A 24,701-nucleotide genomic window follows, 5' to 3' on the forward strand; every position below is an offset into this window, starting at 1 on the left:
TTTTACCTTTGAAGAGTGTATACATGTTTGGGTTCATATATATGTATAATCTTTTTTCTTTCTTTCTTCTGTCTGTAGTGTCTGATATGTTTTATGTTCAAAATGAGGAAAATCAATAAAAAAGAGCTGGAAAAAAAAGCCTGAGAAACATCAATCATGCAAACTAATCCATCCATCCATCTTCCTCCTCTTATCCAGGGTTGGGTCAGGTCATGCAAACATACAAAATAAAAAAATGATAAGAATATACCAATAGTTTTATAACAAAATGTACATGCATACCACCCATTGAGCGAAGTAAAAATAGGGCAAATGTGAAAAAGTGTATCCATATTTCACTACATTCTGGGTGTGCGTTGGTCAGGAATAAGGGTTTTACTCACACTCTTCAATTCAGCTATGACTCAAATCTCTGTTCACAATGACAGAGAGGAGTTTGCAAGAAATTAAAATCCAGTGGAGGTTGACTGAAACATTTTCTTGGGTGTGCTACTGGACTTCTTCACTGTGTGTGAGAAAGTCGGGGTGGTACAGTCTCAGTCTGCATCAGTCACTCTGATGGTTCCCAGCTCTGTGCTCTGCCCACTAACAGTTGCTCTTTGCAGATAACAGAGGAAGTCATTTCTCCTTCCAGCAGAAACATCTGCTACCTGTTACACACACACACGCACATGCGCGCTTATTACATACATTAAAGGGATAGTTCAACATTTTGGCAAATTGGCCCATTGCCTATAGTCATAGCAGTAGGTTTGTTATCTTTATTTGTTGGTGCAAGCTGTTTTTAGAACGGCGGAGCAGAGCCGCGAGCTGCTCAGAGCTACGCTACGGTGGCTAATGGGATTTCTTGGTTTCCCTCATCAAACTCATCAAATACACAATCCAACAACTCCAAAACACTCTGGTGGACAAGTTGTGACCTGCACATTCACCACACTATGAGATAATAACGGAATGTTACGAGACGGAGCTGTTTTTGAAGTAAATACATGCAAAACCACTGATGCGCGTTACCTTCAGGGACAGTATTTCAGCAAGCAGTCTCTGCATTTGCCTTGAAAACAACTCTGTCTGGTAACGCTCTGTTATTATCTCATAGCGTGGTGAATGTGCAGGTCACAACTTGTCCACCAGAGCGTTTTGGAGTTGTTGGATTGTGTATTTGATGAGTTTGATGAGGGAAACCAAGAAATCCCATTAGCCTCTGTAGCGTAGCTCTGAGCAGCTCACGGCTCTGCTCCGCCATTCTAAAAACTGCTTGCACCGAAAAATAAAGGTAACAAACCTACTACTATGACTATAGCGATTATGGCAATGGGCCAATTTGCCAAAATGTTGAACTATCCCTTTAAATATCACTCGGGGCTAAACACTTTGTCCTCATCATCTCAGTGTAAACACAACCAGTCTGTAGTGTTCATGTTCAGACACACAATAAAACACACACACACACTCTTTTCTCTCGTTCATTATACTGAAGCCTAAACATCTCGACCTCTTATACACATACGTGCAGATGATTGTACACACACAGCCGCTATCTGCCCCATCAGCAGCCATGTGTGACGCTTCCCTCCACACGTACGCTGCAGACCTCTATCACTCTTCTGCTATGTTTAGACCGCTTCACCTGCATACACAGCTCCGGCTCCTGCTGTGACGCTCCTACCCTCTTCCCACAGCTGAACACGCCTTAAATATCTGCCCCCATCATCTACATAATACCCCCACCCAGTTTCCTACACACCTGCTATCTATAGCCTGGTTACAGATGCTGCCAGAAGATATAGACAAACTCTCAGGATGCCTGTCAGTTTGTGGTTCTAGGATTCCACCAATCAGTCCTGTTGCTGTTTGCGTGTTTGTCTAAACTCATAAGTATGTGAACAAATTGGAATTTCCTATTTTCCTGCATTAATTGCTTTGCGTTCCATTGCAGGCCTGTTTGCCACTCCACAACGAAATGTTTTGTGGACTGATGAAACTAAGATTTCATTGTTAGTATTTTTTCTACATATGGTGTAAAAATGGCTCTGCAAAGTAGCATGTAAACATCATATCAAAGGTGAAGTACGGTGGAGGAGCATCATGGTTTGGGGCTTTGCTGCCTCAGGATCTGGACAGTTTGACCTCATCCAGAGTTTATCCAGGCTTCCTAGAGGATAATGTCAGGGTGGCTCCACCAGCTGAAACTCAGTAGAAGTTGTGTGATGCAGCAGGACAATGAACCTAAACATGGAAGTAAATCTACTATCTAGATCATCTAGAGTGGCAACAAAAGAAACTCCACCTTTGGGAGCGGCCCAGTCAGAGAACCAGACCTGAATCCAACAGGGAAGCTGTGAGTGACCTCCAGAGAGCTGTTCACATCAGATATCCTATAATAACATGGCTGAGCTGAAGCAGTTCTGTCAGGACCAACGGTCCAGAATTCATCCTGAGTATTGATCAGTTGTGATCTGCAGCTACAGGAAACGTTTGGTTGAGGTTCAACCACTTATTAAATCCAAGGGTTCACTGACTTTTTCCACCTGCTCTGTGAATGTTTAATGGAAATGTTCAATAAAGACATGGAATATTATAATTGTTTGTGTGGTATTAGAATAAGCACATTGTGTTTGTTTATAGCCTACTTGTGACTTAGATGTAGATCAGATCACATTAAATGACCAGTTAATGCAGGAAACAACGAAATTCCTAAGGGTTCACATACTTTTCCTTGCCACTGTATTACTGTATGTTTCACACAAATCTTCACCCTGGTAACACAGGAAATCTACATGTCAGTCACCACAGTCACAGGGTTGGCACCAAGATCAGCGTCACCAATTCAGTATCGGAACAAATGGTAAATGGACTTGCACTTATAAAGCGCTTTTCTAGTCTCTAGGACCAATCAAACCGCTTTACACAGTACTTGAAAGCTACACATTCACACATTCACACACCCAATGCACACATCGGGGGACAAGTGTGGGTTCAGTGTCTTTCCCAAGGACACTTCGCCATGTGGACTGGTGGAGCTGGGAATCAAACCACCGACCTTCCGGTTAGTGGACGACACGCCCACGCCCGTCATATGAGAGATTGTAGTCAGATGTCCAGTGAAGCTGAACAGTGTGTGAGGTTTAATGGTCTGGAGTACTTTCTGGTGGAAGGAAAAAGGAAATGAAATGTCTCAGGACGGCTGCAGACATCATCTGTGCTCTATCACATACAGACATTTTTGTGACTGTGCGAGTGTGATGTTTTGTTCGTCTCTATTCTCTCCTCTCGATGGTTAAAAAAAGAGTTACAACTACAAAGATGCATTTCTTATGAGCTTGGAGGAATGCCGAGTTCAATTCAAAGACTCCTATTGGTTAGGTTATATGTCCCATGCTGCAAAAACAAACAGTCATCAGCCCTATTTTAGTTGATATTAATGGTGGAATAATCATGTAATCACTAGTAAAACATGCAAACATATCCGTTTGTGGTCATCATTTATCATTTTAATCATCTACATTCTGGTACATCTGGTTCAAGCTTCCCAAGTAGGATTTACTGTTTTTCTGTGTCCTATATGACAGGTCAATTTATCTTTATTTATCTAAGTAGTTTCTGGATCTTGTTGCATCTCCAATGCTGCTATGGTACGGGGCACACATGACACCTGACAGGACTGCTTCATTCATTACATTCTATTCCAAAAGACACAGAACAAGAGACATATCTGATTCTGTGGGACAGATGTAAAGACAGAACGACAGCTGAGAGCAAATAGAACAGGAGACGGGAGAGATGGAGGAAGAGATTGTAAAAGGAGAGACAGAAAGCAGAGAAACAGAGGTGCAGAGGAAATAGACGGGGATGGACAAGAAGAGACCGAGGCAGAAGCGGATCAGGAGACATCTGGGGAAGCTCCACACATTGCGTCCATGACAGGAAAAAAAAAAAAAAACTAAGATCCATTCTCCTCCTGAAATCTCCTCTAAGCCGTTAAGAGGCCGACTTTCCCTCCCACTCCCCTCCTCAGAATGCCTTCCTTCATCCTGCAGCAGGACCTCCCTGCAGTCCAGACTCACATCAAACCACAAGTGCTCCATCAAACTCTGAGGAGATGGTGCAGCTCTGGTTCCTCTGCCTGGGTCCTACGGCTCCGTGCTCCCAGCTCTCTCTCACTGACCCCGGCAGCGTTGTTCAATAAAAGGCCGGGGAAACCCCCCATCCCCCCTTTTTCCTCTGGGTGTGTTGATATTACCAGCAGACTGTTTGGTTGTGTTTGTCAGAGTGTGATGACAGAACTGAACACTGGTATTTACCCTGCGATAACCGCCTTGTCTGGATAGGCTCTGTGTGTGGGACTGACATGAGGATGTGTGTGTGTGTTGTGTACTTGTAAATTGTGAGGGTTAAATTATTGGGCATATTTCCAGTAACTGCTTTGGCTGGATTTTATATTAGAGATAAAGTCTCTGAAAACCAGTTGTGAAGATTTCCAAGATACTACTACATTCACTACACTAAAACCAGTACAGAGCTGATTCTAGCAGCTGGGAAAGCTTTACATCCTGGAGATACAGATTAGGGGTGTACCCGAACCCGAATGCGTATTCGGAAGTACACAAATAATGCTTTGATCTCGAATAGTTTTGCTGTCTGAAGTTTCTCCTCATTATTCAGGAGCTTTTTTCTAAAGAAAAAGAAACGTTTGGATCAGCAACAGCACATAACCAGGTGATTCTGGTTCACACTCCAACACAGTAGGTGGCGCCTCAACACGAGAAGAGCGCCAAACACGAGCAGGCAGCACTGCCGGCTGCCGCCACCGGAGCCACCCTGTTTTATTTGTGTCTAGTTCACGTTAGGATTGCTAAGAAACAGCAACTCCCTGCATGCATTGCATTACAATAGACAGGAAGTGCTCACCGATTCTTCCAACTTAGCATTTTTCTCATAGACAATAATGGGAAAAGAAGCAGCTATAAAACGGTGGATAATTTATTTTTGAGTGTCACAACCCCCGTGAAACGACTCGTTTCACTACCAGAATTTGATCCATTCAGACGGATTACGTTTGGAAAGTCTAGAAGAGCCGCACGATTAAATTATTTTATTCCCGTTCTAGTTAGCCAAGAGCTAAAGCGGAAGTTAGCCAGCTAGCTCGGTGTAGCACTAGCTCGGCTGAAGTCAGTGCGTCCACTTCCGGTTTCTTCCTGAATACGAATCCAAAGTTTTTTTTTTAAAAGCCTGAATCCGAATCCGAATACAAATAGTGCACTGGCTGTACACACCTAATGCAGATGGACAATTTCACAACAGTCAGAGATTATTACCAAATACACAATTAATTAAATAAACATTAATTTTGAATTGCAACTTATATTGATAATAATGGTAGGATGAGAAATGTAAGAATGAGGCAACACAAAGGTGATGAGCCATTGGCTCATCAATGGACGTATTGCAGTATTTTCATTATCATGCACTGTGGAAAACATTCTCAGAGAAATTATCTATCATGTTCCTGCTCATACAAACCTAACATTTCCATCTGCTGCAGCTTCACATATAAAGATTTACCTATTTACACCAGACTGCTATTGTGAGGGAGTGACAGAAAAGGCAGAAGAACACAACATGACAGTGTTCATTTCCATCACTTTCTGCCAGTCGATCAGTTTGTAATATTGTAGATAGAAATAGAAATGGTAGGAGCAGCCACAGTGAGGTGTTAGATGAAGAGCTGATGGAGTTTCTCAGCCTGCTGTTGTTGACTGACTCATGCCATGTGCATCATAAAAACAGATCATGGTGGTAATAGATAGAAATAGCTTAGAAATGAATGCATCTCATAAACAAGCCCCTGGAACGTGTGTTTGTAGTTGATGTCGGGACCAGACTACACAAAAACTGTCTGATAATGACTTGATTCAACATGTGTGTTTTCTTCCTTCGGGACAAACCAACAAAAATGTTGTTTTACCCCAGTGTATCTGCAGAAGACAATAAACTCTGTGTGGAGGATATCTTATGAAAACAAGTGGAAATACTATCATGTCTTGAGTTTAAAAAATATACTTAATTCACTTTTCATACAAGAAATGTAGCTCCAAGTATTTTATAAGAAAAAATGAAAAATGCTTCATGAAACTGGAGATGCTGACATTTCCTAATATATCATAAATCCTCAACTTCTCACACCTGATTAATGTTGAGTTTCAACATGTTCTGTCACATGATCATTTTGTAGGACAATAAATTCAAAGCACATCATCGCAATGCAACCCCTGGCATGACTATGTAATTGTCAGTGTTTTTGTTTCATGTTGACGCGCGTGAGTTCAGACCTGCAACAAAGTCCCATGGATGTGGTTGTGTAGGATTCCGGGTCCTGGCTCCGAGGGCAGCTCCTGCAGTAAAGAGTGCACTGTGGACGGGACCTGAGTGACCAGCACGAAGGGGACGAGAGCCCGAGCCGCCATCTCTCTGGTCCTATACACCGCAGAACGGCCACATCTGCAGAACACACAGGAAACATTACTGTCACTGACAGTTATTACAATCATGGCTACACTGCTACCATAACCTTTTGGTCTTTCATTATATTACATAACATGAGCACCGAGTCAGTGGAGGAAGTAATAAGGTTACCCATTATCACAAGTCATGGATTGTTATTGTATGTTGAGTTCAATTTATTTCACCTCTGTAACTTTGTTATGAAAACTAATATACTGTAATTACTCTGCCGATTAGCATCATTCTTTTCCATGATTATTTTGTTCTCCTCTCACATGATGTTATGAATAAATTCTGGAGTTAGGAATCATGAGCCATGCTTTATTCACTTTCAAACAGTTGGTTGCTATTTTAAAGCGTATGTTACGTAACATGGCCGTCTTCCTCCCTCACTCCGTCTGGCAAAAACCTTGAACCTTAACAGCTTAACAAGGCAGCAGATGACCGACACAAAGATGTCTGTATCACACACATGGTCATTTACAGTATTCGCTGGCGATGGGGAATGTGGCCAGTCACCCTGAGAGCGGGCTAAAATTAACCTTGTTTACAAGCTGATAGTCTTTCCATCTCCAGTGTCATAACACCGCCACCGCTAATATGAGGGAAGGACATGACCAAGACCTGAATGAGACAGTGAGATAGATGGTGAGGGGCAGAGTAAGAGTGCCTGCTACTGAATCAAGAAGGAAATCCAACAAGTTCTTCTTTACATTTTTTAACATTGCTGCTGTATTCAAACTTTGTTTCCTTAGAACAAAGTTTGCAAACCAGATGATTCCCAAGGAAATTCTATATTCTCTGACTCGACACTATAACTTAAAGGGACATTGTGTAACTTCTCCTGTTATCTATTCACGAAAATCGATTATTTCGTTCAAAAGTCTGTTTTTCATTAATCAGTAATCCCCCCCATCAACAAACTGAAGTGTTCCTTTCAGCTCTGAATTTGCCGTTCATATCATTCATATCTACATGGAGCGGGTAAGCTCGGTGCTGGCTGACATGTGGTGTCGCCATGTTTTTACGTTCAGTGGCAGCGTGACGGTAGGAAACCACGGAAACTCAGCGGAGACACCGGAGCTGTCGGCTCAGGTCACCGCGGTAACGCAGTGAGGAGGAATGGAGCGTTACCGCGGAGACACCGGAGCTGTCGGCTCAGGTCACCGCGGTAACGCAGTGAGGAGGAATGGAGCGTTACACTGATGCTGCATTCACCTGCAGTCGGGCAGACGGCCGTCGGTAACAAACCAGATGTCATTTTAGTCACAGAAGTGGAGAGAAAGCCGGTAAAACGTGGGTCAGGTAAACAATACGACATCGCCATGACAACATATTGTCAAGTGCAGCGGCTGTCGTCCGTCTGCCCAATTTCACGTGAATGCAGCATGAAAAATACGATTGTGTTGCTTGCGATATACAACCGCAACGCTAGATGGGAGTAATTCCTACACAAAGTACCTTTAAAATAATCTGCATACTATTGTCTGCTGCTGGTGATACTACCACTTGGACACAAAAAAGTCAGACATTTTGAAGTTTAATACATCGTGCCGTTGAAGGAGCTATTTGTATGATAGTTGTTTACTTTCCAGTCTCGGATAAACCTTGGAAGGTGAAACGCAACCCCCTATTTCTGTCACTTCTCTTCTACTACTGAAATAAGATAAGCATGCTGGCCCAAGCCTGTCACATCATCTCCTCATACTGAGTCACTAGCCCAGAAGAAGTAGGACTACTAAGGTAAGGCAAGCTTATTGTATACTGTAGCCCATTTTACAAACAGTTTGTCTCAAAGGGCTTTACACAGCATCATAACATCCTCTGTCCTTAGACCCTCACATCCACTGAGGAAAAACAGGAGGAACCTCAGGGTGAGAGACAGAGGAGCGATCTCTCACGCGCAATAGATGTTATATACAGACAAGAAAACTGTTTATACATGGAATATGGAAAAAACAAGGGTGTGTACTATATACGTCTGGCCTGTAAATACAAGACGAGCACCAATCCTGCTGTTGTTGCTGAGGAGTCAAGTGAGATTCAGACTTTGACAAAGCTGACACCAGAAGCAAACTACCACTGGTTTGACTCCTGGCTCCTCCAGTCAACATGTCGAAGTACCCTTGGGCAAGACACTGAACCCATCGGATGTGTCAATGTGTGAATATATGTGAATGATTAGCTTCCAAAAAGCCTGTCTGCAAACAGCTGTATGAGTGTATGTGTGTGTGAAAGAGTGAATTTGACAAACAGTGTAAAGCACTGAGTTGTCTACATGACTAGAAAAGCTCTCTCTCTCTCTCTCCCATATAGTAGCTATATATAGTCCATCACCATAACTAACATAACATTTAACCTAACATGACTGTCACTGTTCTTGGATCAGGAAGTGCTGCGCTGACGGCAGCTGAACCATCTTCACCAGAATCCTGAACGACACCAGAAACTAGGGGTGGGAGAAAAAATCGATTCACATAAATATCGCAATATCTTTTTTTTTCCAAAAATCGATTTTTTTTTTGTTGAAAAAACTTTTTTTTGTGTGTGATTTTTTTACATTTATTTATTTATTTTTAAATATTGTGCAATGTGCATTTGTTAGCCTTTTTTACATACAGAGAGTACAGGTTTTGAAAAGGGTTTAAGTTCACTTTATAATGGAGTATGTTAATTTATAGGCTCCTACAGTATTTGTGTGCAGATAAATGTTAAAAATGCAGACTAAAAATTGAGAAATCGGCAATATCGTAGAATCGCAATTTAAATAGAATCACCATCCAAAGCATCGTAGAAGAATCGAATCGGGAGAAAAGCAGCCCTACCAGAAACACCTAAAAACTTTAATTGAGTTTCCAAGTTGCCTTCAGGAGAAATAAACAGCAGAGTCTAACAGAGGGGTAACAAATGGATGGCCATCATTGGCATGTCAGTTACAGTTGCTGTGGGTTAAAACTGTAATTATGTCTGTGTACAGCAGAGAGGAACACACAGCACTGCCTGGGAGTCTCAGCTGAGGACAACAACTGGGTCTTCGCATGTATAGGGAGCATGCCTTGAATACATAGCACAGGCACACACACATACACACTCACACATCCACGCATGCAGAGCAAAAGTCAAAGGGCCGGAGAGATGTTTATGGGGTCTGTATAGCGGGCTGTGGAGGCCAAACAAGTGGCTCAGCTCCACTGTGGAAAGTACAGCAGAAGGCTCCAGAGAAATGTGAAACACCTATCCATCACTACAGTGGTATGCAGAGATGAAAAGGAAGCTGGCTTTTTTGGCTTCGGTATGAAGGACGGCCAGACAAGTTTTAAAGATGCAAACTGATCTGTCCAGAAAAAGTCAGTAAAAGTGAGGCAGAGGAACAAGACGCTAACTGCTTGCAAATTACAATCATTGTGTTTAGGATATAAAAAATAAAAAAGACAAGGGACTAGACGTTTATATGGACTTAGAACAAAGAGAGGGCTGTTTGGAGCAACCAGTCAACTGTCAACAAATGCTTTTCCACCTGCTCAGAGCATGCCCCCCTCCCCCACAGCCCCCCCACCCCCACACCTATAGCCAGACAGGCAGCCAAAGAGCCTGTATCAAACAGAGACAGCTTGCATTCCTGAGGTCTACACGCCTGAACACGTGAATTTGTGTTCACTGACACTCACACATCCACACACAAACATGCCTAATGACCAAAATCCATGTTCCCCCCCCTCACTTTCTACCCCCTCCCCCTCCCCCCCAAGCCACCATATGGGGCCCACATGTTAACTATCTGTGCTAATTTGTCCCATTGAAACTTTTGCAAAAGGAAATGACAGTTTGGAGGGGTGTAATTTTAGAAACAGGGCTGTCCCCCATGGGGTCAGGAGACAGACTGTTGACTGGCGTGGACCAGACTCATCTGGGGCTCATTTGGAACGACTGGGAGAGTAGTTTCCTCTGCAGAGACTGTAGCGTGTTAGCTAAACAAGCCGAAGCATCAGAGTCTGTCATTGAAGAATGTGGGTAAGTTAGGAAGTTAAGCGGTGATATAATTGTAATCCCTTTTCTTCACTCACTCATCACTATCCTACTTTTTAACCAAAACTTCAAATAGTCTCATTTCTGTTTATGGATTAAAGGTCAAGTCTGTAATAGTTGTCAAGGTTTATTGGCAAAATCTGAATATACTACCCATGAATATATTTGTGTGTAAGTCTATAATCGCTATAAAATAAAATTGTTTTGGTTTTTGTAGCCTTATACTTATTTTTGTATATAGCAAGGGTCTTGCTTTAGAGAGTGTCACCACCGTGACTTCGCCGACAGGAGGGGTGAGTGCAGCAATCTAGAATCTGAATGCTGGATGTCACCATTTTACACACTGGACCTTTAAGTGATTAACTTAACTTTTTGAAGCATACATACATAACATACACAGGTGTTTGTCTGGCCTTCCAGCCTCCAAAATGTGAGAATTGACAAAAAAAGTGATGAAATTAGTTTTCGAATTTGCATAATCCCACCCCTACCTGGTACCAGGCAGGGCAAGCAGTGGTTCATTTACATTTAAAGGGACAGGCACTGAAACCAGCCGTTCTGAACAGGGCTGTTTTGAGAGGATGAAAAGAGCTGTGATGTTTGATGCTTGGGGTATTTTGACCGAAGTATGTCACAGACATGTCTTTAAGACACCTGGGAACTATTTTAACTTGTGGAAAATGGACATAATATGTCTCCTTTAAACCTGACACAATTATCCAGAGAAGTATAAATGCGCAATAGATTTAAGATGGCAATATTCAGCAATACCACATCACAATATAAAAATACTCAATATAAGCAAAAAATAATACAAAGAAAAAAATACAGTCTGTAGTATAGACTGTATAGTGAAACAGGAATTGTGGCATGTACAGTACAAGTTTGGGCCCGTTTTCCCCTCGGGGATTAAATAAATAAAGTATTTCTATCTATCTTTTTGACTAAATCAATACTTGCCCCCAAGGAACTCTTTTTGAAGCAACTCTCTTTTCTTCAGAAACTTGCCTACTTAGACAAAAAATATGGACAACTGTGAGTTATATAAACGCTGGTGGGCACGGATTGCCACACAAGGTACAGTATCAGTTGACATTTTGAATTTCATTACATCATACGGTGAGTCATTGTCCACTGTGAGCCAGCAAATGAATAATAACATAAGCATGGAGCAGAAATATACACCATCTCTTTTGGGAAGGAAATGACAGTGGGCCCTCCCGAAGCCTCACTTAAGTTTATGGGCATAACTGTGCCCTTTGAAAAGAAATGAGATATGAGACAGTGAGGACGGGAAAGGGAAGGAGTAAGGCAGGGAGGGAAGGAGGGTGAGGAGATGCCTGGACTGGATATCACAGGACATAAATCACTACACAGGCATTCAGAGGTTTGAACATGTAGGTGGACAGTGAAGGAGAAAGAGACTGGAGCAGATAAGACCGACTGTTCTGCAGATACGAAGATGTTGAAGGCAGGAACGAAGCAGCCATCATTTATTAAAATAAATGTGCCTCGTCAAATCCTCCTCTTTGTCGTCATCATCATCATCCTCATCATTCACTTCATTAGCTGTGCAGGTGTGACGCATGCAGAGGTCAGGAAGCAAAGGAATGTGAAAGTTCTTGCAGGGAGAAAGGAGGGTAGAAAGATAACAGTTCAAAGTCTGAGCCCACTCCTGTTCACTTGTAGCGGAGGAAGAATAATTAGGCACAATGCTCTGTCCTGTTTACAGAAGAGCAGCCAAGCTAAGCTACATTGAATGCTTGGAGGTGGTGGCTCACATCGTAGACAGAGGAGCTGGAGGGGGCTGACAGTCACTAACCTCATCAGACACGTCCACACATGCCCGGGTTAGATGGGATGGGAGATGAGGGGGGCTGTAGAGTCGAGAAACATGGCTGTAGCCAAAGAAGTGAGGGCTGAGCTATATTTAGCATCTCCAACATGTGGCCTTCATTTGTGTGGATGTGTGCACTGCATGCCTTCTCTGACAGAGACTCAGACAGCCGATCGATACTCATATTCCTTAAAGAATCGCTTAGAAATGTCACTGAATCGCAGATTTGGTGGGAAAAAAAAGTCCAGGTTTTCTCAACTGCCCCATATGCCTGGATGCATTGGCCCAGGGGGCAGGTCAACTTAGGCCAGGCATGTCATTGGGCTCTGGCTACGCAGGCAGAAAACCTGCATCCTGAGGAGCACTGAATGTGCGTAACACAATTTGTGGCAATCCATCAACTTGTTGCGACACCGTAATAGCCCTAATGGTTTCCTTTTGGCTGAGGTGGTGAACCATACAAGCAACCATCCATAAAGTCATGCTGCTAGATTCTAACTGTTGAGAAACAATGATCATGTGGCTTAAAGGGATAGTTCAACATTTTGGAAAATTCTCCTATTGCCATTATCCCTATAGTCACAGCAGTAGGTTCATTACCTTTAATTATCGGTGCATGTTGTTTTGAGATCTGCGGGGCAGAGACGTGAGCTGCTCAGTGAACACAATGGAGGTGAATGGTACAGGTCCCCTGTCCCTCATCAAACTCACAAGTTGTGACCTGCACATTCACCACGCTATGAAATAATCATGGGTAATTTTGTAACATTACGACACACGAAGCAAATACTTGGAACTACTTGCGCTTTTGAAATCACACCGCCCAGCAGCCATGTCTGGAATGTAGTTCCAGTTACACATTTGCCTCGAAAACAACTGCGGCTCGTAATGTTACGTGATTATTTCACAGCGTGGTGAATGTGCAGGTCACAACTTGTGAGTTTGATGAGGGACAGGGGACCTGTACCATTCACCTCCATTGTGTTCACTGAGCAGCTCACGTCTCTGCCCCGCTGATCTCAAAACAACATGCACCGATAATTAAAGGTAATGAACCTACTGCTATGACTACAGGGATTATGGTGAGAGGAGAATTTGTCAAAATTGAACTTTAAATCAGTTAAATTATGATTTTACGCAAAAATAATACAAACTTGTATCGTAACATGTGTCCATGTGATGTTGTTGACACTCTCATAAACACTCAAAGCAGATTCAAATTTGCCAAAATGTCGAACTATCCCTTTAACAGTTAAACGTACTGCTAATGGAGCAGCAAGCAGACATTTCACTGATATATCAACCAGACTACAAACTAATATCTGCCACATACACATCTGAACAACACCCACGCTCAAGTGCTGTTATCTAAACTGTCCGTAAGAATTCCAACCTCAAGGTCGTAGCCTAACCCTCCACCTCCTCCCTCACAAACACATGTAAAGGCTTCTCTAAACACATGACGCAACGTATTTTAAATTTCCAGGGAGTGTGTAACCACCATGTGTCCTCTCTGATGCACACTCAATCAGTGAAGGCCCTCACTTGATGTGTGAGTACAGTACATGTAGATGAACATGTTCCAATAATATTTAGAGATTTCTCCATATGAGGAATGTAAAAAGCGAAGGCTGCGACCACAGTTTCCCAGTGGTCTGTGAGGTTTACGCAGCGGTAAACACTGGGAGGATTCAGATAAAAACCAGTCATAATCTAATCAACCGCTGCGACAAGAGACAGCACAAATAGCAAAACAAATCCCTGAAGAGCCCAACTCAAACTAGACAGGTGTTTTGTCTGAGAACACAACATAGAATTACACAGAATCGTATATCTTGTTTTTCGCTGCTGAGTGGACAATATAATCAGGATTTGGGACACTGTGATGGGGGACAACATGAAGGATGCAGAGACACCTGTGCAAAAAGATACACGCTCATGTTTAGACTGCAGGTGTTTTGTCTCAGTGACTGTGTTTTGTTCTATACTTGAGGTGTGGTTCAAAGAAGTGTTGTTGGAGAGGGTTTATCATGGCTGAGAGGGAACGTGTGAGACTCCCTTCTTTTACTGTTCTCTTTTTTTGTGAATGTTTATATAAGCTGACTGGAAAAACATGGACGGAGATGACATGAGGGAGGATGTGCTGATGGATCACATACAGCATGAACATCTCTGCATGGTTCAATGGTGCAGTTAGGAAATGAAGGTCTTCTTCAAAGACGCGTCACTTCTTTAAGGAGGAAAGAGAGGGAGCTGGCAGATGGATGGTAACAGGATGGAGTAAAGAGGTTATTCAAACCCACTCCTTACATAGGAGCTAACATGAGCCATGACAGGTACTGATCATTTAGTTTTTTTTCCTGTTCCTGTGTTGTATATCGCAAGCAACTCAATTGTATTTTTCATTCTGCATTCACGTGAAATTGGGCAGACGGCAGACGGCAGCCGGACGGCAGCCGCTGCACTTGACAATATGTTGTCATGGTGATGTCATGACCCACGTTTTACCGGCTTTCTCTCCACTTCTGTGACTAAAGTGACATCTGGTTTGTTACCGACAGCCGTCTGCCCGACTGCAGGTGAATGCAGCATCAGTGTAACGCTCCATTCCTCCTCACTGCGTTACCGCGGTGACTTTTCACAGACGCCACCTCCACCTGAGCCGACAGCTCCGGTGTCTCCGCTGAGTTTCCGTGGTTTCCTACCGTCACGCTGCCACTGAACGTAAAAACATGGCGACACCACATGGCAGCCAGCACCGAGCTTACCCGCTCCGTGTAGATATGAATGATATGAACGGCAAATTCAGAGCTGAAAGGAACACTTCAGTTTGTTGATGGGGGGGATTACTGATTAATGAAAAACATACTTTTGAACGAAATAATCAATTTTCGTGAATAGATAACAGGAGAAGTTACACAATGTCCCTTTAATAAATTGTCTTCAAGAATGATATATTTTTGATTTCACAGTTCCTAAATTTCATTCTCACTGTATATGGAACATGTACGATGCACGTGCGACTGCGTATGTACAGTGTATGTGTGAGTGTGTGCAGCATTGACACCCACCTCATGATGAAGGGCATGAAGGGTGTGAGTCCCAGAGGTGAAGAGGATCCATCCATAGGAGAGGGGTAGAGCCGGCTCAGCACCAGCAGCAGCAAGAACAAACTGGGGTGTAGCTTCACTTTACCACTGTCACTGAAAACACACACAAACACACAGTTGGATTTATGGTTGAATGAAAGGATTGTTGTTCTGCCAGCAATCTATTGCCTTTTATTAGATGTTTTAAAGCTTCATCTGTGCATTGACACCTACAATGGATTTCTGAGAAATGATGTAAAGGCTTTGTTGTAAGCTATAAAAGGGAAAACTTGGAAGGCCAATTTTTTTTTTTTTTTTTTTGGAGGGCTGTGCTTGGTTCACAGGCCGCTATTTGGCAACCACTACTTTATGATCTTAGTCATATCAACGTGTCCATAATTGACTGTCTCAAATAACTAAACTCCTGCCAGGAGTGTTACCTGAGAGGTTCTGATGTCACTTTTATAGCCTATTCATTTTGCTATCTGATAGGCCGAGTCAGAGTAGTGTATGAGAAACAAAAAGTTTGGATGCAGTTCTCATGTGTTGTCCCACACATTAGAAACAGAGCTGGATAGTAATAGGAAATCCAGATATAATCAGAATTCCAACAAAAACTGTTACAGGCCTGAATTCCTCTGGCTTTCTTTTTGAAAACCACCCACAGTCTTATACAGATATCTCCTCATCCATCCTCGAGCTTAGTTTCTTGACGTCCATTGTTTTTTTTTTGTTCATCCAAATCTCATTATCACTGTTTGAGTCAGAGTGGAAAGCGTCTGTCTGTGCCAGGGATTTCACAACTGTGACACACTCATGATGAGGAAGAAGGGAAGAAAACGCAGAGAGAGAGAAGAGAGGAAGAACAGGCCCTCGCTCTCCTTTGCCCTGCAGCGCTGAGTAAGACTGAATATTCACACATCGCTGCATTCAGGACTCGGTTCTTATCAAACACAGACGGTTGGAGGCTGTTTGGACAACGTGTGGTGGAGTGAGAGTGATTTAAATTCTTATGACAAATCATCGGAAACTGCTGCGGCGCCACGGCCATGCTCTTAGACAAAGACAAGTTTTGTACAAACTTTAATCACAAAGGTCGTAAGATGAGGTTCACCAAATATGAAGTTGATTGGACAAAGTCCCCAGAAAGAGTCACTAAAAGTATGAGGTCAGTAAATGGCACCAAAACTACACATTCAATTCAAAATGGCTAACTTCCTTCCTGTTTGTTTTAGATGAGCTGCCAGAGGTTTTTCTGTGCATCTGGACATGGTCTATGAGCCTGATTTTCATCCACCTAATACAAAACAACCCTGCTGCAGAGGCTTCATAGCCTGGTCCAGGAGGGGCTGTGGAGGCATTAAGGCCCGTCTATCTATGTGTGCCCTAAAGGACATACATATTTAACCAGTCCTGACGTGTGAACAAAGTTTTGTGAGACTTAAAGGGGAAATGTTTTTCACAATCTGGACCTTATTTCTAGCATAAAAATACAATCATTTACTCACCCAGATAACTACAAGTCGTTCCGACGAAATTCGATCCAGCGTATATCTACATAATGCGAGTCTACAGGGCAGCGGAATGCAGCCTCTGGGTGAGTAAATGATCACTCTTCTGCATTGCTAACCCTCCTCCTGGCCATGTGCATTTGTTTACAACAAAGCCGTTGAGAAAGCATTCAATAGAGCATAGATACCGTTATACTATATCATATACGATGTTACCATGTGTATATTTGTGTAGTCTTATCTGTCGTAAACAGAGATTACGGGTTATGAGCTGGGACACCGGGGCGGAGGCTCTGATCTTGCAAAGTTGTAATTCAGCCAAGAGATGCTAGGTGGAAGGCAGAGAGCCTCCATTCTGTCTGGAACAAGTTGAGTCATTTATTAAACCATCACAGTTCCTCCAAAGCTGTTGAATTAAGGTAAAAATGTAGCAAAGTTAAAGGGATAGTTCAACATTTTGCCAAATTGGCTCATTGCCATAATCCTTTTCTTAGTTTCCCTCATCTAACTCATCAAATACACAATCCAACAACTCCAAAATGCTCTCGAGGACAAGTTGTGACCTGCACATTCACCACGCTATGAGTTAACGGAACGTTACGAGACAGAATTGTTTTCGAGGTAAATTCGTGCAAACCCGCTGATGCGCATTCCTGTCGGGGGCAGTTTTTCGGCAAGCAGTCTCTGCATTTGCCTCGAAAACAACTCTGTCTCTCGGTTTGGAGTTGTTGGATTGTGTATTTGATGAGTTTGATGAGGGAAACCAAGAAATCACATTAGCCTCCGTAACGTAGCTCTGAGCACCTTGCGGCTCTGCTCCACCGTTCTAAAAACGGCTTGCACCGACAATTAAAAGTAACGAACCTACAGCTATGACTATAGTGATTATGGCAATGGACCAATTTGCCAAAATGCTGAACTATCCCTTTAAGCTACAAATCCTGTATAGTTCCTCTTTAAAGCACTATCAGGCTGTCACAAAATATCCTCAGTTCCTGCCGAAGAAGAAAAAGAAGAAAATAATGACTAAAAAGTATGAATGGTGTGGAGAAAGTGCACTGCGAGTGATGTGAAAATGTCTTAGAATATAAAATATGATGAGAAAACAGTGTTAAAGATGTTCGGAGCGCTTATTTGTGTCAGTGTGTACAATCTGCTGACGTGAGCGTGTCAGGGGAGCAGAATACCCTTCAGGCCCTGTCATTAGTCACGAGGATATCACAGAACAGACACACAACAACAGACCACTGGCAAAAACAACTTTTTGCTTTTTATGACTTGATTGAGCACAGAACCGTCCGCTGGGACCGCTGCAGATCGGCAAGATGGGAAATGCGATGGCGGCCCCATTGGTGAGCAGTCTGATGTGTTTAGTGTCACAGCTGAATCCAGCCCAGCATGACAGGATGTGATGTCAGATACAGGAAAGGGGGCAAATAGAGGGGAATTGCAAACATATTAGGCCAGGTTGGGATACAGCTGGAGGCCCACACACTTGACAGGATGAAAAAGAGACTGTGGCATTTAATGGCACTCATAAATTCCATGCTGAGGTCTTCCATGAATTCCTGTGATCTCTCCCTTAGCTCCTCGATCATCTCCAGTAAGTCTCATTAAGTATGTTTATATTCAGTAAAAGTGGGACACAGTAGCAGAGGCAGAGAACAAGAAAGTAAAGTAAACTACACTTTTAGCTTAGCATTTAGTTCCTTTCTCAGACAAATAAATCATTCCTTTTGTTTGGGAAATGGGAGCGCAGCATTTGGAGTACAATATGCAAAGTGTTTTCTTTGGAAGTGAAAGGCAGCAGCAGATAAGACCGTTTAAACGTGGGTAGTGACCTGAAAGAGCTTCAGAGATATAGCCTGGGTTAAGTTTGCTAAACTAGATCAGAACATTCCTACATTTATGAATCTACAGGCCACATAGAAATCATCAACACCGTTCTGACACTGGGAGATAAATCTACTGAGCTGTATGCTAAGCATCTGTTCTGGCTTACGGTGTGTTTTTGAAAAAGATTTATGTTCAAGGTGGGTGACCATACAAGTACACATTGCCTGTAGCATAGCATTAAATAAAATCTCACAGGTGAGATCCAAAACAAAGAAACAGAGCGCTCTGAGCATGTTATGTAAATGTTAGAGAAGTGGAAGGTGGTGATTCACACACAGATTCAAGGAAGTGAGACAATCAATCACAATAGGAGATCGTATAGTTAGTCAAAAAAAATGAACAACCTCTGAGGAGATGAATCTTTTCTGCTGGCGAATGGGTGTGGAGTCAAATGTGAGGTGTTAATTTTGGCAGCTATTTAAAGATTTAAACATACGCATTTCTTCCTCTATATTTTTAGCTGTAACATAGCATACAGAAAAGTGTTGCCTACATGCTACAAATCCTCTCTCTGCAGGTTTGTTCCATTGCCACAACTTTTTCTTCAACTTTCACGTCTTTGCATGCTCTTTAAATGCTGATTCCAGCTGTGTATACTGCCCTGCTAAGCCAGACCGCAGTAACTACGTGAAAATTCCAAAGTGAGTTTTTTGTGAAATTGAACTTGTCAATAAATGTTTTATCTTGTGTAAAATTTTCACTCTTGAAACTGAGCCAAACTGCAGTAACTGCACAGTTACTGTGCGTTCACACCAAAAGCTTCCAAAGCGTCAATAACGCCGGAAGTCAATTCATTTTCAATGAGCGCCTGGCGACACTGAGCGTCCAAAGCGTCAACAGGCGTCGCCACGCTTCCAAAGCGTCCAAAGTGTCACCAGACGAGAAGTTGAGCCAGGTTTAACTTTAGGGTATGAGCTATGAGGCGGTTAAGCGGCAACCGGCGGCAACCTGTCAGAATAGAGATATCCGTCGGCTGCCTTTTTTTCCCTTTTTTTTGTATTTCGGCTCCCCAATGACCAGCGCGATCGAACTTTGACGTCAGTCACGTGACAAGCGGCCAAAGCGGCTGAAAATATTTGCCGTTTTGGGAGCTGTCTTGTCTGACGCCCAGCCTCGAGCGTTTTTGACGCTTTGGAAGCTTTTGGTGTGAACGCACAGTTACTGCACTCTGCCTCTTTTCACCTGCACTTCAGCTGCAGTTACTGCGCTCTTTTACACACTGCTACAGTAGTCAGTTACGGTAGCTAGCTAACATTAGCTTCGACAGGTTAGCACAAGCACATAACACTTTAGCTAAACACTGGACATTAAATGTTAGCTCACTAAAAGTTGTACTGTGAAATTATTAATCACTTTTGAGAGTTCATTGCTACAAAAAGATGAATGAGTGAATGAAATTAAGCAGATAACTGTAGTTACTGCACTCTGTATCTGTTTCCCTGTACAAAATCACGCTCAAAACTGAGCCAAACCGCAGTAACTGCGCAGTTACTGCACTCTATTACGCAGTTACGGTAGCTAGCTAACATTAGCTTCGGCAGGTTAGCATAAGCACATAACACTTTAGCTAAACACTGGACATTAATGTTAGCTCACTAAAGGTTGTAATGTACAGTCATATTATTAATCAAGTCAAGCCAAAGTTAGTAATTAAGTAATGAAAGCTGGAAGGAAACAACAACATTGTAGTTACTGCACTTTGCCTCAGCATTACCTGTCTATCTGTTTAAGGAAATCTGGCACCAGAGCGCAGTATCTGCTTTTTAGGGGTCAAATGTAAAATATGTGGTCAATATTACTTAATGAAAACCTGTCATCTACCTACAACACATTTGGAAGGCAAATCAAAAAACTTTAAAGCCATTTTTCTCAGTTTCACTGTTTGCGTAGTTACTGCGGTCTGGCTTATGTTGGGCTATAGGATTCTTTTATTCTTTCATAATTCTGTTTTTTTTATAGTGTTTTTGGAAAGCGCATTTGTGTAAATGAAAGGATTCCATACTGCATAATGTATAGACATGGACCATAAAGTATAACCTTACAGTACAAATCTCATTTCTATAATCTTTTGTATATTGTGCCCTATTTTGAGAATGAACTTGTAATGCAGCTTCCACTAGACTGCTGAAAACCACTAACAACAGTTTCTACTACTTCATGTGCTGCCGTGCACCACCACTGCATGGTGTGGATGGTCTGTTTGGGTGGCGCAGGCCTGAAATGATGTGGGACTGCTGAACTTGTTCCATGGGAAATTTGCAAATGTTTTAACAAGGGTCATAAGGGAGTGAAGGGGAATTCTGGAACAGCAAGTCGAAAAAAGCGTTCAATTAATTGGATTCATGTTAGGATAAGATTGCACAAGAAGCTGCTGACGACTCCAATGCTTTCAATAAGGGAGTTCAGGCTGAGCCGAAAAACGATAAGGAAAAAGCAACTCCCCAGAGTCCCCACTGAAACTAAACATTTACTTCATTTGGTTGTAAAAGTCTTCTGCTTTGAGTAAATAGTCTGTAACTGCAAGTGAACCACACTATCTCAAACCAGACCCAATGCTCACTGAATATATGATATACATGAATATAACAGCTCAGCTTGTAGTTAATGTTCCCACGTCCCACCTCCCTACACAAGCTGGTTTCAGGACTCACAACAAGTTGCATAACTGAGTAAAATTAAACCTATAATGAAATCAATAAAGTGTGAAAAGCCGTGACGTGGGCTCAGTGTGAAATGTGTGGATTAAGAGGAACCACCTCACCTGTCTACGGTGGCTGCAGCCTCCTCCAGCTGGTTTAGGAGGAACGGGTAGAGAGCTGGAAAGCGGGTGAAGAACTCTCGGCCCGTCATTCTGAAAACAGAAGCAGGAAAGAGACGATATGTGAATCTAACAGTCATAAAGGGATTCACACACCTTTGGTTTCTTAAACAGCTTGTTGGCACATAGGACTAGAAGGATAACATTAAAATGTGGCAATGAAAACAAAATTTGAACAGAAAAGGAAAACAGCATTGAAACCATGAACATAAATAAAAGAAGGATGGACAGACATCACTTTCTGCAGAGCAGTTTTCAAGCTCAGAATGAGCTGTTTCCTTGTTGCTACCTTGGCTCTGCCAAACTCCTGGCTGATCAAAGAGGTGTGGAGCTGAGATGTCATCCACCTGTCATGTGAGCAGTGCTCCCTAAATTATACATAACTTTAATCATTCGTTAATATTTTTTGGCTTTTTTTGCCTTTTTATTTGATAGTACACAGTAGAGATAGACAGGAAGGGGGGAGGCAGAGAGAAGGGGAATGGCATGCAGGAAAGGGCTGCCCGACGCGGGATTCGAACCAGGGCCGTCTGCGGTGAGGTCTGTAGCCTCTACATGGGGTGGCCGGCGGCCGCTCTACCCACAGCGCCACGCACCGCCCAACTTTAATAATTCTTAATAGAATATCAACAAATAAGTTCAGTAAATTCCCTATTCAGCATATATTGTGTTTGAATGTATTCCACCATAGCAATAGATACTCTATAAAAGGTCAAACTACCTTTCCTGGATTGTGTGGACACGGTGTGATCTAATTTCATTGACTGCTGATGAAAAAGACAGCTGTCATCAGAATTTGCCTCAAATGTTGTTGGAATCAGAGAAAACATAATATACAAAAAAATCTCTCATAAAAACAACAAAAACTGTGAAGCTTTGGCTTGACCTTTATGTAGAACCTTATTACTGGCTTTGAGGAAATTACTGATGATTGTGGGAAAGTTCTGAATACATGTTTTTCTTGGTTTTGTTTAATGAAAAAAATAAAAGGTATTGGCAAAAACAAAGAACTTCAGACTAAAACCACAACTCACAGACACGAAGTAGATAAGAGGTATAAGACACACTCACTTTTAAAGACACTTTCCTGTCTCTCTCCACTATCTTATCAATTCAAGGCAAAACATACCCCAAAATATCTTAAAATAAATAAATAAATGATTTTAAACTGAATAACAACAGCTAGTGATAAGAATGTCATCAGTGTTGTATCAGACAGAGGCCGTCTGTGCTGGTCTGAAGCAGCTGTGTCGTAAATGACTCAGTTGTGAACAGAAATACTAAATTCCTATTTGAGTTCAGCCAAACTTCCTAGTTTCCTGGATCAGCTGCATGTAAACATTATATTTCATTTGTAATTTAACTCGGTCTCCCACAGACCATCCCGTTCTACCGGCAACAGATGAAGGGAAAGTGACATAACAACACACAGCAGGAGGCAGAGGAGGGGAAATAATGAGAGGGATTGAAGTCAAACTTGTTGTGATAAGACAACACTGTTGTGCCAAGGTCCGTCTCCTACAACAAACCAAGCCTTTGTGTCTGTTTTCCCTGCTACAGCTGGAAAACAACATTTGTGTTTGTGTGTATGCGCATCTACTGCAGCGCCATATGCCCTCACGCGTACACAACTATCAATAAAATGACAAACTTTATATTTAACACCGGCGGTCTCACTGCTGCAACCACCATTCAGCCTCAGAGCCAGTAAAGTTTTTTTTTTATTTAATTCTGCCTGTCTAAATCAGGTTGCTTCTAAAATGAAGAGGTCTGATGTGCCAAGCACATGATCACAAGACTGGAGAGATTACACACTGCCTCAGTCACTCATTCTTGACTAACGTACAAAAACACACACGCACGCGCACACACACACACACACACTCTCTTGGACCCGGTTCAAGTTAGCCGCAAGCACCGTCATGGTAGGGATGTCAGTTGTTTGTGTAGGTTTGAAAAGCCTTTTCCTCACCTGCTGTGACCTGACATCTACAAACAGATGAGGTGTGGGGGTAACAAATAAACATTAATGTCACTGGACATACACAAATACAGGACTGTGTGTATTATATAAGAGTGTTTTCTCTAATGAGTCTCCCAGTCTGGTGAGCTGCTTGGAGGACAAAGGCCAGAGGTGGTTTGGGAGCAGATTAGAGGGGGTAAAAGAGGTGAGGGTCACAGAGGAGGAGAGAGGGAAGGTCTGCTTTAGTTTGTGGGCTCAAAGCTGTGTGCACACACATCTAGACTGCAGGACCTTTGAGGGACAAAGGAGAGTGACATTTGTCAGCTTGCAGTGAGCAGGAGAGCAGGGTAACCGAATGAATTCACTCTAGAACTGCTACTGCTACTTTAGGTACAATTTTGAAGTACTTACTGGAATATTTCTAACTCATGCTCCGTTATTCATTTCCCCAGACACATTTCAGAGGAGAATATCACACTGAGCTGGAGATATTAGAGACATTTCTCCTCTGCACTGATGGTCTAATTTACACAACTGTGTACTTTAAAATGTTGCTAGCATTTTTGTTCTTTTACATGAATTGAATTTTGACACTGACAATGGAGCTTTAAAGGAGACATATCATGTCCCTTTTCCACAAATTAAAATAGTTCCCAGGTGTCTTAAAGACATGTCTGTGACATGCTTTGGTCAAAATCCCCCAAGGATCAAACATCACAGCTCTTTACATCCTCTCAAAACAGCCCTGTTCAGAACGGATGTTTCAGTGCCTGTCCCTTTAAATGCAAATGAACCACTGCTCGCCCCGCCCCTTCTACTGGTACCAGGTAGAGGTGGGATGATGCAAATTTGAAAACTAGTTACATATTGGAAGACAACTGAGGGAACAGCTCATAAAACCACATGGATTTTAACCAAGGGAGCCTGAAAATTACTGATTGTTTTGTCAATTCTCGCATTTTGGGGCCGGAAGGCAAGACAAACACCTACATTTATGTTAAAGAGCCTTCAAAAAGTTGCATTTCCATAATATCTCAGCTTTAAGTCTTTAACTTTC

The 24,701-nt window shown here is 42.4% G+C and overlaps 1 protein-coding gene across 1 annotated transcript in view; it reads right to left on the reverse strand.

Moving 5' to 3' along the window:
• Nucleotides 1–24,701, reverse strand: part of thada (THADA armadillo repeat containing) — a 115,710-nt gene that overhangs the window by 52,862 nt on the left and 38,147 nt on the right. The window contains exons 27-29 of the mRNA XM_085800822.1: nt 21,625–21,714; nt 15,439–15,570; nt 6,333–6,501 (exon numbers count right to left, since the gene is read on the reverse strand). Of these exons, the coding sequence (XP_085656948.1) occupies nt 6,333–6,501; nt 15,439–15,570; nt 21,625–21,714 (391 nt within the window). The remainder of the gene's footprint in view (nt 1–6,332; nt 6,502–15,438; nt 15,571–21,624; nt 21,715–24,701) is intronic.

This window comes from Trachurus japonicus, chromosome 15, assembly GCF_045865225.1.
Source record: "Trachurus japonicus isolate A0001 chromosome 15, Traja_1.0".
NCBI lineage: Eukaryota > Metazoa > Chordata > Actinopteri > Carangiformes > Carangidae > Trachurus > Trachurus japonicus.